The sequence below is a fragment of the Perognathus longimembris genome, chromosome 18 (genome assembly GCF_023159225.1).
Source record: "Perognathus longimembris pacificus isolate PPM17 chromosome 18, ASM2315922v1, whole genome shotgun sequence".
In the NCBI taxonomy this organism is placed as follows: domain Eukaryota; kingdom Metazoa; phylum Chordata; class Mammalia; order Rodentia; family Heteromyidae; genus Perognathus; species Perognathus longimembris.
The window spans coordinates 3958969-3974713 of record NC_063178.1 but is presented as its reverse complement, the minus strand read 5'-3'; the positions used below and the strand labels follow the sequence as shown (position 1 = coordinate 3974713).

The 15745-nt window shown below is 47.4% G+C and overlaps 1 protein-coding gene across 2 annotated transcripts in view; it reads right to left on the bottom strand.

Annotated features, from left to right (window-relative positions):
- Positions 1-3871: 3871 nt before the first annotated feature.
- Wdr37 (WD repeat domain 37) overlaps positions 3872-15745 on the bottom strand; it is a 45073-nt gene continuing 33199 nt past the window's right edge. For both annotated transcript variants that reach the window (XM_048367955.1, XM_048367956.1), the window contains exons 12-14: positions 10509-10643; positions 9927-10041; positions 3872-6678 (exon numbers count right to left, since the gene is read on the bottom strand). In XM_048367955.1, the coding sequence (XP_048223912.1) occupies positions 6547-6678; positions 9927-10041; positions 10509-10643 (382 nt within the window). In that variant the 3' untranslated portion in view covers positions 3872-6546. The remainder of the gene's footprint in view (positions 6679-9926; positions 10042-10508; positions 10644-15745) is intronic.

Below are 15745 nucleotides of genomic sequence, written 5' to 3'. Positions count from 1 at the left end.
CGGAGGGAAGCAGGTTCCACCGCGTGATACTTGCACGCACCGGTAACTGCCATAGGAACGCAGTCACCGCCGGGCTCCGAGCCCAGGGCCCCGGGGCTGGCGGCCTTGGCTTCCCGACACCGGGCAGACCCGGGGCCAGGACGCTGCAAGGAATGGAATGCTCCAGATGGAACGTCACCCGGATGTGCGCTCCGTGTTTCAGCCTTGAGCGTGCTAAGCATGTGATCTACCCCAGAGCTACCTACCCCAGTCCCGAGAGTGCACAATAGAAACCCCAAGAGCCAAGTGAGGGGTGGAAACATGGCATTTTCATTGTATTTTTTTTTTAAATCTTTCATTGAAGCGCGGACTACAACCCCCAGCTGAAGCGTTGGGAGACACGGCTTCCCAGCTGTACCAAGCACGAAGAAGATCATGGCGTACGAATGCCGCAAGTGCTGGGGCAATGTCAATCCCGGAGCCCTGGCGTGCCACCCACCCACCCACCCCGCAGGGTGGTCCTCCTCTCCCTGAGCAGTCGTCATCTTAGTAAACACAACGATGAACACCAGAGAAAAAAATCACTTCCCAGGAGGATCCACTTTGGCTCACGAGTCCAGAGATTCCACTCCACGCTCAGCCGACTGCGGGGCTGGGCCTATAGTGAAGCAAAGATCATGACAGAAGGGCATGGTAGGACCAAATTGCCTCCTGGTGAGGAGGCGGCAGAGAGGGAGAGAGGGAGGGAGAGAGGGAGGGAGGGAGGGGGAGAGGGAGGGGAAGAGAGGGAAAGAAAAATATTCCAGAATCTACCTACCTACCTACCTATCTATCTATCTATCATCTCTCTTTTGGCTAAAGACGAAAAGAAAAACACATTCTTATTCCAATACACAGCCATTGCACCACACAAATTTTGGACTGTTTCCTAGACTTGATATTATCCACCACTTACGAACAGCATAAGCGAACTACTCTCCCAGTTTTATGATCACACCTGGTAAATGAAATCCTCAACTCTTATTTCCTACTGAAAGCTAGGATTCCTGAAATGTACTTGAAAACAGCCCCATTCGGACGCAATGAAACACACCGCCTTTTGTTGGTGGTGTTTTTTAACAATTTCCTTAGTGACCACTTTTGGAAGAACATTACGTGGAACAAAAAAAAAATGGGTTTTGCTTCTTCCTCCCGTGGGGGGTGTACACAGAGAACCCGACAGTTCAGAATACGACGACTACGTGTTTATAAATCACAGCATGACTAGTTCCAATTTGATGCTTTAAATATATATTTTTTATATATTTTTATGGATTTATGTATATTTATATGTTCCTCCCATTTTTCATCATTTACACATCTTTGGAACAGTATGCTTCTATCACTAATCATACAATATTAGCTAAAGAGATAAACGGTATTTGTTACGAAGTCTGGAAATCAAAACACACCAAGACTCATGGTCCCACCATCCAAATGAAAAGATGGAACACTACCCATTCTGTGCGGCTGGCTACCCCACCCTGCACCCCGCTCCCCAGAAAGCACTGCTACGCTATAATCCCAGGCTGTTATTTTTTGAGACAAGCCCAGGGAAGCCTTAAGATCCTCTTGTCTCAGCCTCCTGCACGCTAGGATTACAGGCATACACCACCATACCTGGCTTACACTTTCTTCTTTTTACTCCCATGTCCGACAATGTATGATACAGACAGATAAGCGGGTAATAGACATACATGGCATGCATCCATATACAGGGACAAGGTTTGGGTTTGCTGGGTTTGTGCCTAATAAAGTCTGCTTACTATTCTGCATAGTCTTCAGTGGCTTATTTTTTCACCCAACAATATGTTCTGAAGATCAAGGGTTATGTGTAGCCTGGGCGTGGTAGCAGGCACCCAGGGCTCAGGAGGCCAAGGCAGAAATTTCAGACGAACCCCTGAGCAACCAACAAAGACCTTACCTCAAAAGCAAAACCAAACAAAAGATATTGCCCATGGCGTTGTGTAGTTCCCTTTTATTGCTATGTAATATTTCACCACGTAGAAACACCACTAAGATGTACTTAACATGTTCCTGTTGGTGAACGAAGGCGGCACATTCAGACAAGATCGTGCTTTCCAAAGGGATCGCATTACTTTAGGACCCAACAAACAACCTCTGCAAGTTCTCTTCCCCATCCCCCTCCCAGGAAAACATTCCTATTTGGCCTTAATCTTCATTTTTCTTGATTTCTGTGTCAGCCCAGCTAGTCATCTTTCCTAGGTGACAAAGCTTTTTGTTGTTGTTGTTTTCTTTTTTTTTTTTTTTTCTTTTTGCCAGTCCTGGGGCTTGGACTCAGGGCCTGAGCACTGTCCCTGGCTTCTTTTTGCTCATGGCTAGCGCTCCACCACTTGAGCCACAGCGCCACTTCTGGCCATTTTCTGTATATGTGGTGCTGGGGAATCGAACCCAGGGCCTCATGTATAGGAGGCAAGCACTCTTGCCACTAGGCCATATCCCCAGCCTGTTGTTGTTTCCTTGTTCTTGTTTTTTTTTTTTTTGGGGGGGGGGGGTTAGTCACAGGGCTTGAACTCACAACCTTGGCACCATACCTGAACTCTTTCATCAACCTTCAGGCTTTAGTTAAATGTTACATCCTTTTGCCTTTAACTAATAAACAGGCCCCTGTGTCTTCTACACAGACCCCTTACAATTCCAAAAATCTGCATAATCGACTTTCATTTTTTACCAAAAGCTGCTAACAAAGCAACTTTAAGTAATTTCTAATTACACTTCTGAGTTCATTTTTTAGCTTCTGTTCTATGATTAAAATGCTTCCAATTTCTTAATTTTATTTATTTATTTATTTTTTTGCAGGTCCTGCTGGGGCTTGGCACTGTCCCTGAGCTTTTGTGCTCAAGGCTAGCACTCTATCTCTTGAGCCACACTCTCCACTCCCAAGTTTTTTGCTGGTTAATAGGAGATAAGAGTCTCACAGACTTTCCTGCCCAGGCTGGCTCTGAACCACAATCCACTCAGATCCAGTCTCCTGAGTAGCTAGTATTTACAGGTGTCCCAGCACCTAGCTCACAATTTCTTAAAATTCTTCCTCATTGAGGAATATAGAAAACAAAAAAAAAAAAAAAACATGGCTATTAAGAGAGAGAGCATTGTTGTGAAATCCTATCAAGTCCTTTCTCATTGATTCTTACCAGACTTTAATCACTGAAGGTATAACTACAAAAACTTGCTCATCACAGAGCAAGTTTAAGAAAATTAAAAAGTCCTGGAAGAAGTTTCTACTTTTGGGGTCTGTGTATTACTCCCTATGCCTACTCAATTCAGTCAGCTTGCTTAAAAGTCTGAAAAGGTCTAGAACAGGCAAGGAAACATTCAGCAATACCTTCACACCTTCTGAGGTTTCCATAGCAACCATAACGCTTCACCCATGTGGGTCAGAACGTATCCACGTACAGTCATTGCCCGTCTTGATTTGCATTCTCCCACAGAAATCCTGCTCATTTTCTGTGACTGTAATTTTCCCCCTAACTTTCAAGTAGGCTTGCCGCAATAAGAACAGTATGAATATTTTCAGATACGCTCAGAAATAAAGCTCCATACTTGGCCAAGACTGTGAGGTGAACAGGAGATGAACAAGTTATTTACTGTGTATTATTCAAATCATCTAAAAGGTAGACAGGGAATGTTATTATTCACCCAAGAGGTGGGTAGGAAATATAACTGGGCTTTTAACTCAATTTTTTTTTTCAGATGATATTATAAATTATTTGTTCAAATTCTCTCTTGGCAACGATGGTATTTATATAACCATTAAAAGTTTCACACAGCAAAACATTTTTTTAAAAAAGCAAAAAGAAGAGACGCTTTCCAATAACATAAAACATTTGTAATAGTAATTATGGAACATGGATGTTTTACTGAATTTCATATTGCAACAAACACTGAACACTGAAAAACAATTACACCAATACAATAAAAATAACTGTATCCACAGAACACTTACAAATGCATACTTCTTCCTCCAAAGAAATTTGTTTTCACAGATTTTTAAGTAACAAATGATTTACATCGTCTTCAGATTCCAAAATATGTACAAAAACCGACGCACAGTGGTTGAGAAAAGAATCGCGCTGTTCAATAACCAAGCTCAGGAAATTTTCTAAACACACACCTTTTTTTTTTTTTTTTTTTTTTGGTAACCACACATTTGCCTTCCAACAGTAAATGAAAATCTGGACACTTCGGCACATTATAGTGTTCTTTCTGAACACAATTTCAAATGAGTCACACGTGTCTGGTAACAGGACTTCATCTTAGCCAGGTGACACGCGCATGCACATGTGTGCACACTTTTTCCTCAGCGTACACCTCTTGGAAGCGCGCGCGCGCGCACACACACACACACACACACACACACACCTGCCCCCCAGTTATAGAGAGAAGCTTGAGCAGCTATTGGCAGTGAAAGTAACCAGTCTGCATAGAACTAAATGGCCACTGTCCATAGACATATGTAAAAGCTTCCATTGTATTTCTGTCTGGCAGAGATCTGGTTAAGTCCAAGTTAGCTATTCCCTATCCATCCCTCAATTCTCCTATTATTCTACAATAAAATGCCAGGAATCTAAGAACATGGCAGTCATCTATGTTTGTGACTTTGCACACACAGTGGAGAGGGGATCCACCAATCATCTCTTGCTGTAAGTTAAAATTAGGCCACAGCAAACACCATGACACAATACTCCACCCGGCAAAATACACCCCCAACAGTAACTGAAGCCTGACATTGCAATCAATCATGGTAACAGCCTGACTTCAGCTCTCAAAAAGAAAAAAAAAAAATGGGGCCAGACCTGTGAACAGAAAGTGTTGGACTTCAAAAATAAAACACATTTTAAAAACAGAATTGCTCTAAAACATTGGTTGTAGATCTCTTAATTAGCGATCTTGATTCTACCTTAAGCCATTATTGGTTATTCTTGGGTCACTCCTTCCTGGGTGTGTCAATTTCAGAAGCATTCTGAACAAGTCAGGGGTGAGGTTCCTAAAAACAGGTCCTTAAGACCCAAGTAAAAAGGTGTCAATAATGAGGGGGGCTCGTCACTCTTGTAGTAAGTCCACAGAAGGACTCCTGAATGTCCACTGTCATATCACTCAACCAAATAGACTTAGAGGTACTAACACTCTCATACCACCAAAACCAGGAAACACAGGAAACCAGGGTGGGGGCAGAGCTACTGTGACAGTTTAAGTGATAGTTTTCAGAATTCCCTGCCTGCGCCTCTCTAAGATGCCAGCCTCCACATAGTTATATGTGAAGGACCAAAATGACGAGGGGCAGTAACTGAGATGTCGCGTTATCAAAACTGTAACTCAAGAGGAAACATTAACTTACAGATACCAGAGGTATGGTCATTTCTAAGAAGGCAAGAATAAAGACTCACTCGCGCAGTAAGATTGGCACCGAGAGATATGCCGGCTACTCAAGCCCAACCACCTGGTACCTATGAACTCCGTCATTGTTACCACTAGCCTAACTGAAGAGCCTTTCACCGTCAGCATACTGTTTAGTATGATTGTCTTTCTTGCCTTCTATGTTGAATTCAGTATTCCAGCTATAAATCAAAAGTGCTTTAACTAGGCAACAGTGAGAGACTCCAAAGGTTTCCAAATATTTTTGAGGTAGTACTCATTTATTTGCATTGTTGGCTCTCAATACCACCAAGGAAATGAACCCACTTAGAAGTATGCAAACCAAAGATGTAGGAAATAAATAAGGTTTTGTTTTCAGGTAGCAGGGCCTTCTTATAAAGGTCAAGTCACATTCAATGGATTAGTCACTTGAAACTTCTAAAAACTGTTTATAACCACAGCTATAAACTAAAGTGCTTTAAATTTTGCTTAATACCTACAATCAGTGATTAGAATCATCATCTTTTAGAGTTTGCCTATATGAGACCTCAGGAGATTGAAATGATTTTTTTTTTCCATGAAAAGCAGAAACTTCCTTTTCAAAAGAAACCCGCTACAAATTTGCAAATCCAGGTTATTTTTACAGAACTGTAACAGAAATCCACTGAAACTACTACACAACCGTACTTGCTGAGACACACGGATGTCAACGTGAAATCGCTGATCCTCCCTGCGACTCGCTAGCCAAAGCAAATGCAGCCTTACAAGGTAGACAAGTACAATCATTCCAGAGCACACGGCAGACCGCTGGGGCCTTACAGTAAGAGACAAGGTCACATGGAACACACGCAAGGTAATAATGCCCTACTGCCCGCCAGTCAATGTCCACGGCTCAAGCTCTTCACGTGCTACGTGGAGGAGGGCTTCACTTCTACCGACCGGGGGGGCCAATGCACACAGGAGACAGAAGTCAAGAGGATGAGCACGTATCTTTCTGTACATTTCATGCAAGCTGGGCACAATGTGAAAAGAACACATACAAAGCACCCTTCCCAGGGTCAAACTTCCACAAAAATGGCTGATTGGTATGCAGAGAAGCCTGCATGAATCGAATGTCCATGGCATACATCCAACTAAGCAGCCCTGGTGAGCTTATTTTTCCTGCAACAGTGCAGGAATGTTGATGTTCCAGCCGATGGCCTGCCGGTCGAAGCCGCACGTAAACAGGTTGCAGACGGGGTGGTCTTCGCTCCACGCGGAGCAGCACACCATTCTCCGGTGGCCCTGGGGTAAGCAGACAAACCAAAGTTAGGGCGGCGGCATTCCCAAACACGCTAGGTGACAACGGGACACAATGGCTCCGTCCGAGCGAGCCACAAAGACTGCACGTGGCGACAGGCTGTCCCTGAGCCCGTGCTAGTATGGCCGCAGAGAAATAAGCCATCGGAACACGTGACAAAAGGATAGAGAAGACTCAGACTTAAAAGCACGTAGGATTCTTTAAGAAAATGTGCTGGCTACGGCGGCCCGTGCCTGAAACCTCAGCTCTTCAGAAGGTAAAAACAGACCTGCAGAGACCCAAAAGGTCAGTGAGACCGCACCTCAACCAGTAAGTGGGATGTGGTGGGTCACACTTATAATCCACACGGCAGGAGAGAAAGCAGGTGGATCATGGCCTAATGCCTGCCTCTGGGCAAAAAAAAAAAAAAACCAACAATACAGTCAGATAGAAAACGATTCATTTTTTTTTTGGGGGGGGGGTCCAGTCATGGGGCTTGAAACTCAGGGTGTGGGTGCTATCCCTGAGTTCTTTTTGCTCAAGGCTAGCCATAGCACCACTTCCAGCTTTCTGGTGGTTAATGGAAATGAGAGCCTCACGCACTTTCCTGCGGGGGGCTGGCTTTGAACTGTGATCCTCAGCTCTCAGCCTCCCGAGTGGTGAGCATGAGAGGCGGGAGCCACTGGCAGCAGGCCATTTGAAATCTTTAATCAAGTCGGGTTAGCAATATTTGTGCAGCAAGTTAAAATAAAACTCACTCAAAGACTTCAAGTATCATGTATCAGATAATTGGTTCAGGTAATAACAGAGCTAGAAAAAATATACCTTGTGCCCAATATCAACAAATAAATGACCTTCTGGGTAAATGCCTCCAGTCTTCAGAAATTCCAGTTACAGGACAGGCTCTGTGCCTCCCGCTCGGGAGGCTGGAACAGGAGGACCGCAGTGCTCTACGGCTTGAGCCGGAGCTCCACGGAGCAAATGGCAGGTGGCAGTTACCACCGAGTGTTTTTACATTCCCAGGGCGGTCACCTCATGGCTTTCCGCTGATGTACTGCGCACACAGAGCTCGGCGGGCCGTGAGGAACCTCCAACAGCACCCGCGGGAGCCATGCAAAAGAAGAATGGCGGAAAGAGCCCTCTGGAGGGGACAGCTGCTCTTCAGAGATGCCACGCCACCCCGACACATGGGGGGGCAAGGGGGGGACTGGAGGGCGGAGGGCACCGGACGCGGGGTCCGCGGCACGGGCAGGCTCGATGAACTAGGAAGCCCCCAAGGTGGCGCGCTTTGACTCCTGACCAGCGCTCCTGTGGCCTGTGAGCTCTGAGGAGGAGCCCCCGGCCACGCCCCCCCACGCTGCGCCCTGGCCCGGGCACGGCAGCACCCGCGGCCCACCCCTTCCACGCTCCAACTCCACGGCAGACACGCGCGGCGAGCTCACCGGGCGGGGCGGGGCAGGGCGGGGCCCCTCCCGACCCAGGGCGCAGGGCGCAGGGCGCAGGGCGCAGGGCACCACGTGCGCAGCAGGCCCGACACCGAGCCGGGGCTTCCGGTGAACATCGAGCGTCCACAAACTGAGCGGACAACAAGAGTGGAAAGCGTCTCTGTTATTTTCATGCGCGTGCGCCCTGACGTTGTATCCTCTGGGGCACATCTGGCTCAGGAAAAGGAGGCTAAAAGGACTTTCTGTCCCTTTCTCCCCTTTGTAAGGTAACTATGAGAAACTGTTCTAAAATGTGGCCCACGTGAGGTTTCTCCTAGACAGCACAGGTAAGGAGCAATGCAAGCCTCCCGGGGAACCGCTACCACCGCTATCACCACCGCTACCACCGCTATCACCACCGTTACCACCGCTACCACCGTGCTACCACCTCTACCACCCCTAGCACCACTACCACCGCTACCACCGCTATTACCACCTCTACCACCCCTACCACCACTACCACCACTACCACCACTACCGCTACCACCGCTACCACCATGCTACCACCTCTACCACCACTACCACCATGCTACCACCTCTACCACCACTCCACCGTGCTACCACCTCTACCACCACTACCACCGCTACCACCCCTACCACCACTACCACCACCTCTACCACCACCTCTACCACCGCTACCACCACTACCACCTCTACCACCGCTACCACCGTGCTACCACCTCTACCACCACTACCACCGTTACCACCCCTACCACCCCTACCACCACTACCACCACTACCACCTCTACCACCGCTACCACCGTGCTACCACCTCTACCACCACTACCACCCCTACCACCACCACCACCTCTACCACCACCACCACCTCTACCACCGCTACCACCTCTACCACCGTGCTACCACCTCTACCACCACTACCACCGCTACCACCCTGCTACCACCTCTACCACCTCTACCACCACTACCACCGCTACCACCGCTACCACCACCTCTACCACCGCTACCACCTCTACCACCGCTACCACCTCTACCACCGCTACCACCTCTACCACCGCTACCACCTCTACCACCGCTACCACCTCTACCACCGCTACCACCTCTACCACCGCTACCACCACTACCACCGCTACCACCCCTACCACCGCTACCACCGCTACCACCGCTACCACCGCTACCACCGCTACCAACACAACCGCTACCACCACCTCTACCACCTCTACCACCACTACCACCCCTACCACCCCTACCACCGCTACCACCGTTACCACCCCTACCACCGCTACCACCATGCTACCACCTCTACCACCGCTACCACCATGCTACCACCTCTACCACCGCTACCACCTCTACCACCGCTACCACCATGCTACCACCTCTACCACCACTCCACCGTGCTACCACCTCTACCACCACTACCACCGCTACCACCGCTACCACCCTGCTACCACCGCTACCACCGCTACCACCTCTACCACCTCTACCACCGCTACCACCACTACCACCATGCTACCACCTCTACCACCACACCACCGTGCTACCACCTCTACCACCGCTACCACCGCTACCACCCTGCTACCACCTCTACCACCACTACCACCGCTACCACCGCTACCACCATGCTACCACCATGCTACCACCACTACCACCGCTACCACGGCTACCACTGTGCTACCACCCTCTACCACCACTACCACTACTACCACCGGCTACCACCGCTACCACCGTTACTACTGCTACCACCGCTACCACGGCTACCACCTCTACCACTGCTACCACCGCTACCACCACTACCACTAGTACCACCTTACCTGTCGACTGCTTCGGGGAAGCCGCGCCAGCCGCACCCCTGACATGTCAAACAATCGCACTTGTCGGTTGTCGTGGGGGAGGGCTATGATTTTTTGGCCAACACATACATTAATCCTGCAAAAAAGATGAAAGTGGATTCTAAATAAAACAGCGAACCTGCAAGTTAGTGGTATTTCCTATTTTCACATTTTACAGTAAACTAGATTAGCAAAGTGCAGTATGGCAGCAGAGACTGAGGTTACTTGCCCGTAACTACCGGATCACACACAAACCCCCCACACACACGCACGATACACGCAACACAGACTTACTTACCCCACAGCAGACACTGAACAAACTCATAGTAAGTTAAGTCAACAAACAAAGCCCTACACATAATCCTAAGTGGCTAAGTCTTACTGCACCAACCTGATTTCTAGGGATACCAGATTTACTGGACAGGATTCATAAAGTATTTCCCTAGGAGGCTACACCGTGTTTTTCTATCTGTTCAGTGTTTCACTGAACAGATGTAAACAAGTGTTCAGAACATTGAACACTCTGAACAAATAGAAACAAGGCTCTCGCTTATACATCCTCACCTGTTGATGGCGGAGTCTGTGCGGATGGTGGCGATGGGGGACCGCATGTTTTTGAGATCCCACACTTTGACTGTGCGGTCGTCGCTGCCTGACACGACGTTGTCTCCCACAGTGAACACGGCGGAGGTCACGGTGCTGCAAGTACAGGGCAGAGGTCAGCGCGCCCACAGGAAGCGCTCACTCTGCGCACTCAACCCAGCCCCGCCTCAGAGGGGACGGAGAGGGGTCCCCGGCGGGCCTCCACGCTGGAACCCACCCTTGTCTCTTACACGCTTCCCATAAGTGTGTTAATTAAGGACATCCGATTTCTTTCTCAGTGAAGTCGGGAAATGCAGTCTGTCTGTTCTGCCATATCCAGGCAATGGAGCAAAAAAGGAGCTCCCGGAAAAATGGGGATCCGACAAAACCTGCCAGAATTTCTACATATTTCTGTCTGACGACAATGAATCATAAAAACTGCAATTACTGATTTAATCAGAACCTAAGAATTAGGGGAAAAGAATACTCTGACAGCCCAACAATTTATACTTGGCAAAGGATTTCAACAGACATTTTTCCAAAGACAAGAGCACAAGAGGATCAAAAACACAACAGGTTCCCACACTGTCAGGACAGCCCTTATCAAAAACCACCACCAGAGAGCAGGCGCCGCTGACAGACACAGAGAAATCAGAATCCTTGCACATTTCTGATAGCAATGGAAAATGGTGAGCCACTGTGGAAAAAGTGCAGTAGTTCATCAAGCAGAATTAATATAAGACCCGGCAATTCTACTTCTGAGTAAATAACCAAGATAACTGAAACCAAGTTCTCAAAACAATGGTCAAAAGCAGCATTTCACACACGAGCCCAAGTACCCAGCAGGCAGATCGGAATAACATCCCTTCTGGAGACAGGAGCTCCTAAAACATGCGACAATGTGGTAGAGAATGGAAATGGAGAGTTTAAAGGGTACAAAGTTTCTGTTTAGAATAGTTTCTTGTTTGGTTCTGGAAGCAGTACTAATGGCTGCACAATAACATATACTTATTTAATGTCACTAAACTGCATAATTTTAAATGATTAAAATGGTAAATTTCATGTTATATACAGTGAAATACCTTTGTCTGTGTGCCAGTCCTGGGGCTTGAACTCAGGGCCTGAGCACTGTCCCTGAGCTTTTTTGCACAAGGCTAGCACTCTTCCACTTGAGCCACAGCGCCACTTCCAGCATTTTAGTCTCACAGACTTTCCTGCCCACACTAGCTTCTCAAACTGCAATCTACAGATCTCAGCCTCCCAAGTACAGGCTCATGCCACAAGTGCCTGGTTTAACCTGCCTTTTTTATGAGGTAAGAGTCTCACCACATAGCCCAACCTAGCCCTGAGTTCTCAGTCTTCCTGTCTTAGCCTCCCAAGTGCTGGAATTTCAAGAGTACATACGCCACCACCCTGGGCCCTGACCTCAACTTTCTAAAACAGATATTAAAAAGAAACACACCAAAACCATTCTCTTTAAACTTGTTCATATAATCCAAGATAATTAACAGTTTCCTTTTTAACTCAAATAAATACATGACTTGGGGGTGGAGTTTCATTGGAACAGAAAAGGACTTGAAATTCAAGACTCATACACTGAAGAGGAAAACCAATAGAAAAATAAAGACAAAAATTAGCTTCATTTATTTTTGTCATTTAGGCTAATTTCAATAATAAAACTTTACTAAATGGGCTGGGGATATGGCCTAGTGGCAAGAGTGCTTGCCTCGTATACATGAGGCCCTGGGTTCAATTCCCCAGCACCACATATACAGAAAACGGCCAGAAGTGGCACTGTGGCTCAAGTGGCAGAGTGCTAGCCTTGAGCAAAAGGAAGCCAGGGACAGTGCTCAGGCCCTGAGTCCAAGGCCCAGGACTGGCAAAAAAAAAAAACACAAAAAAAAACTTTCCTAATACTTAAATAACTCTGCTCTTGAAATATAGAAAATACACTGCCTGGCATATGTAAATTTTAAGTAATAATGAAATTGGATCAAAATGGAAATAAGGCATAATGCCATTGCTCTAACTCTATCTTTGAAGAAACCCAATCATAATCTCCAAAGAAAACTTGTCCACCAGCTAAGGTTTTCCAGTAATGAGGACACAGTTACTATTAATTTGTGATACAACTCTTCTGAAGAAGAAAAGCCAGAACCCAATCACCTCAAGGTTCAGTGGTTCAAAGCCAGCGGGGGCAATAAAGTCTATGAAACTTGTCTGCAATTAAGCACCAAAAATTGCCAAGAGTGGACCCGTGGCTCAAGTGGCCAGGGCACTAGACTTGAGCACAAAAGCTCAAAGACAGTGCACACAGATCCTGAGTTCAAATCCCAGGAGTGGTTGTAAAACAAAACAGAACAAAACACAACAATGTAAGAAACTGATTATAAATGAGGTATTGCTGTGTTATAGTGCAAAGGTAATAAGAACTTGTCTACTGAGAGACTCGAAAGGCAGAAACTAAAGGTGACCCACTGACTTCTCTTTGACCAAGTTAACATTCAGCTAACATTCTGCTAAATTAATGGGGGGGGGGCGCCTCAACAAAAGATCATCTAACCCCATGTTAATGAAACGCTCAAAGACATTAGGTTCTTAATAAATCACAATCCTGACAGGTATTGCAGGACATCAAGAGGAAAAGCTGGCAAGGTGGCAGTAGATTTAAAGGCACCCTTGGCCACGGCTCCCACAGGGACGCTGGTGAGCTACAACCACTCACTGGAAAAGCTTCCGACTCTGCCAAACTCCGGCAAAACTCATTTATCTTGTCGTGGAGGGCAGCCGAGCATGTACTTCCAGCTGACAGTATGGTACCTTCTCACCACACACCACTGCCTGATCTGGAACATTCTGCTCCCTCCGTGGGTCTCAATCAACGGAAATACTGTAATGCTAGCACTCCTCATTAGGACTAACAGCTGTCTTCCCAGTCACACAGAGACACAAAACTGTTTTGCATAACAATCTGCCGAAATTTCACGGCTAGGAAAAAAAATATATGATGTGGAAAATGCTGGACCATGAAATGCTAATACAGAGTGCTTTTCTGAAACCATGTCCAAAAAGAGAGTTTCCATTTGTTTTTAAAATGCAGATTCCTACAAAACCGTGCTTTTCAATCGAGGAGTGTGTGTTTAAAGGCAGCAGAGGCTCCCCCACCCCCTAAGTAGCAACACCAGGGAACCCCTTTTTCGTTTGTCGCAGAACTCATCTTTGAAAAGACTATGACGGGGGCTGGGAGTGTGGCCTAGTGGTAGAGCGCTTGCCTTGCATGCATGGGGCCCTGGGTTCCATTCCTCAGCACCACATAAACAGAACAAGCCGGAAGTGGCGCTGGGGCTCAAGTGGTAGAGTGCTCACCTCGAGCAAAAAGAAGCCAGGGACAGTGCTCAGGCCCTGAGTCCAAGCCTCAGGTATCACTGAGCCCGATGACTACAAGTACATTCGTACAGTGCAGCACTAACATAAAATTCAAGGACAATGGACACCCTCCAGTAGATGAGGCTTTCACGTGGCGCCTGTCTGAACTGCCCACAGCCCAGGGCTGTGCTTGCACAGAAGCCTGCGTAATGCCAGCCCCAACGGGGTATGGCCAAAGCAGCCAGACTGCCAGATTCCCTGCTGCCTGTCATTTCCCAAACCACCTGGGCAAAAACCACACACGCTTCCGCAGCGACGTTACAACCTAACGCTTTGACTCACTGCCGGGGCCTGTGGACGCACCCTATCCTTGACAAGAAGACGCTCCTTTGCCTTTCCTGCTACACGAGCTTCTCAGACTCTTTAGAGCTCACACTCTAACAAATCAGAAGAGAACATGCATGTCCAAAGGAAACACATTTCTGAAAAGTCTTTGATGACAAACACCACAAAGTCAAAAAAAACCTCTCAAAGGAAAAGTAAAATTTGAATCATATATTATTCTTACCATTATCTAAGAAAAAAAAAGGAATGCGTTCACTTTAAAAGGCAGCACCGCCTCGGTGTTGAATTGGTCACACCACCTTCTACCCTCGAGTAAGGAACAGCAGATAGCCAGCCTACATTAGGACACGCCTACGTTACAGAATTGTTTGTTTGAAAAGTATCTGCTAAGCACCTACTGTGCCCAGGTCCCTCTGTGTGGGAAACCCAGACGACAGAGGGTGAACTACTATGAGTTCTCCAACTCGGCAAAGAGGGAGATACAGCCTTTTAGTGAGGTACACCGTGCTTTGGGGGTGCAGGGTATCTATCACCCAACGGTCATCATGCTGACGCTACAAACGAGCTCTGGAGCAACCACACTGAGTCCTGGCCTGCCCACTAGGTCTCCTGAAGGGATTTCAGGCACATCTGGGCGGCACATTGCATTTTTGAGATTCTTTCTTAACTGCAACAATCAGAACTGTTTCATACACTACTCAAAGGTGACGGCAGTTCAATACGACTTGATTTTAAGGTGTCAGAAAGGTGAAGATTAGTAAGATATACAATAATGTATTGTGCTTTCAAGGGTCAAGACTCTTGCTTTTTTATATCAGGTCATTTCTCCTTCATTCTTATTTAACATTACAGTTGGATATTCAACGACGAGAGTATTTGTAACTGCAACAGTAATGTTAAAGAAAACCACAAAAAGCAGAGTGTAAGGTGGAGAGAGGGGGGAGAGAGGGAGGGAGGGAAGGAGAGAAAGAGAGTGAGAGAGAGAGAGAGAGAGAGAAAGAGAGAGAGCACACTTTGGGTTCCACTCAGTGTAGGGAAGCAATATAACAGTATATACGAGATTCCTGAAAGCATCCATGTTTTTCTTTCTACACACAATTTCAGGGAAAGTTTTGGTTCTTGAGGGATTACGGGGGAATCACTTACGTGGAACACCTCGCTCCCGGAAGACGGCAGTGAAATGAAGTGTGGCTCTGCCCTCCGACTGCGTGCCGGGCCCTGCCGCTCGGATGGAAGGCTTTAGAAACCCCGGGCGGTGGCCGAGTGCGACAGGAAGTGAGAGGAGCTGCTGGCCGGCCCGGCAGCAGCCTCGCCTGAGCTAAGCCTGGACAGAGCTGCCGGGCTGTCACTGGCCGGGCCGGGACCCAAAGCCTGTGCAACGTCACTACCACCTTGTCCACGGCTCCGTGCACGATTTCCGCTTTGCGCTCGCTACGAACGACAGGTGGGTGGTGTCTGCTCAGCGAGCCGGTGCTGAAGCACGGGCCGGAACTGTTCCGGTGTGGGTC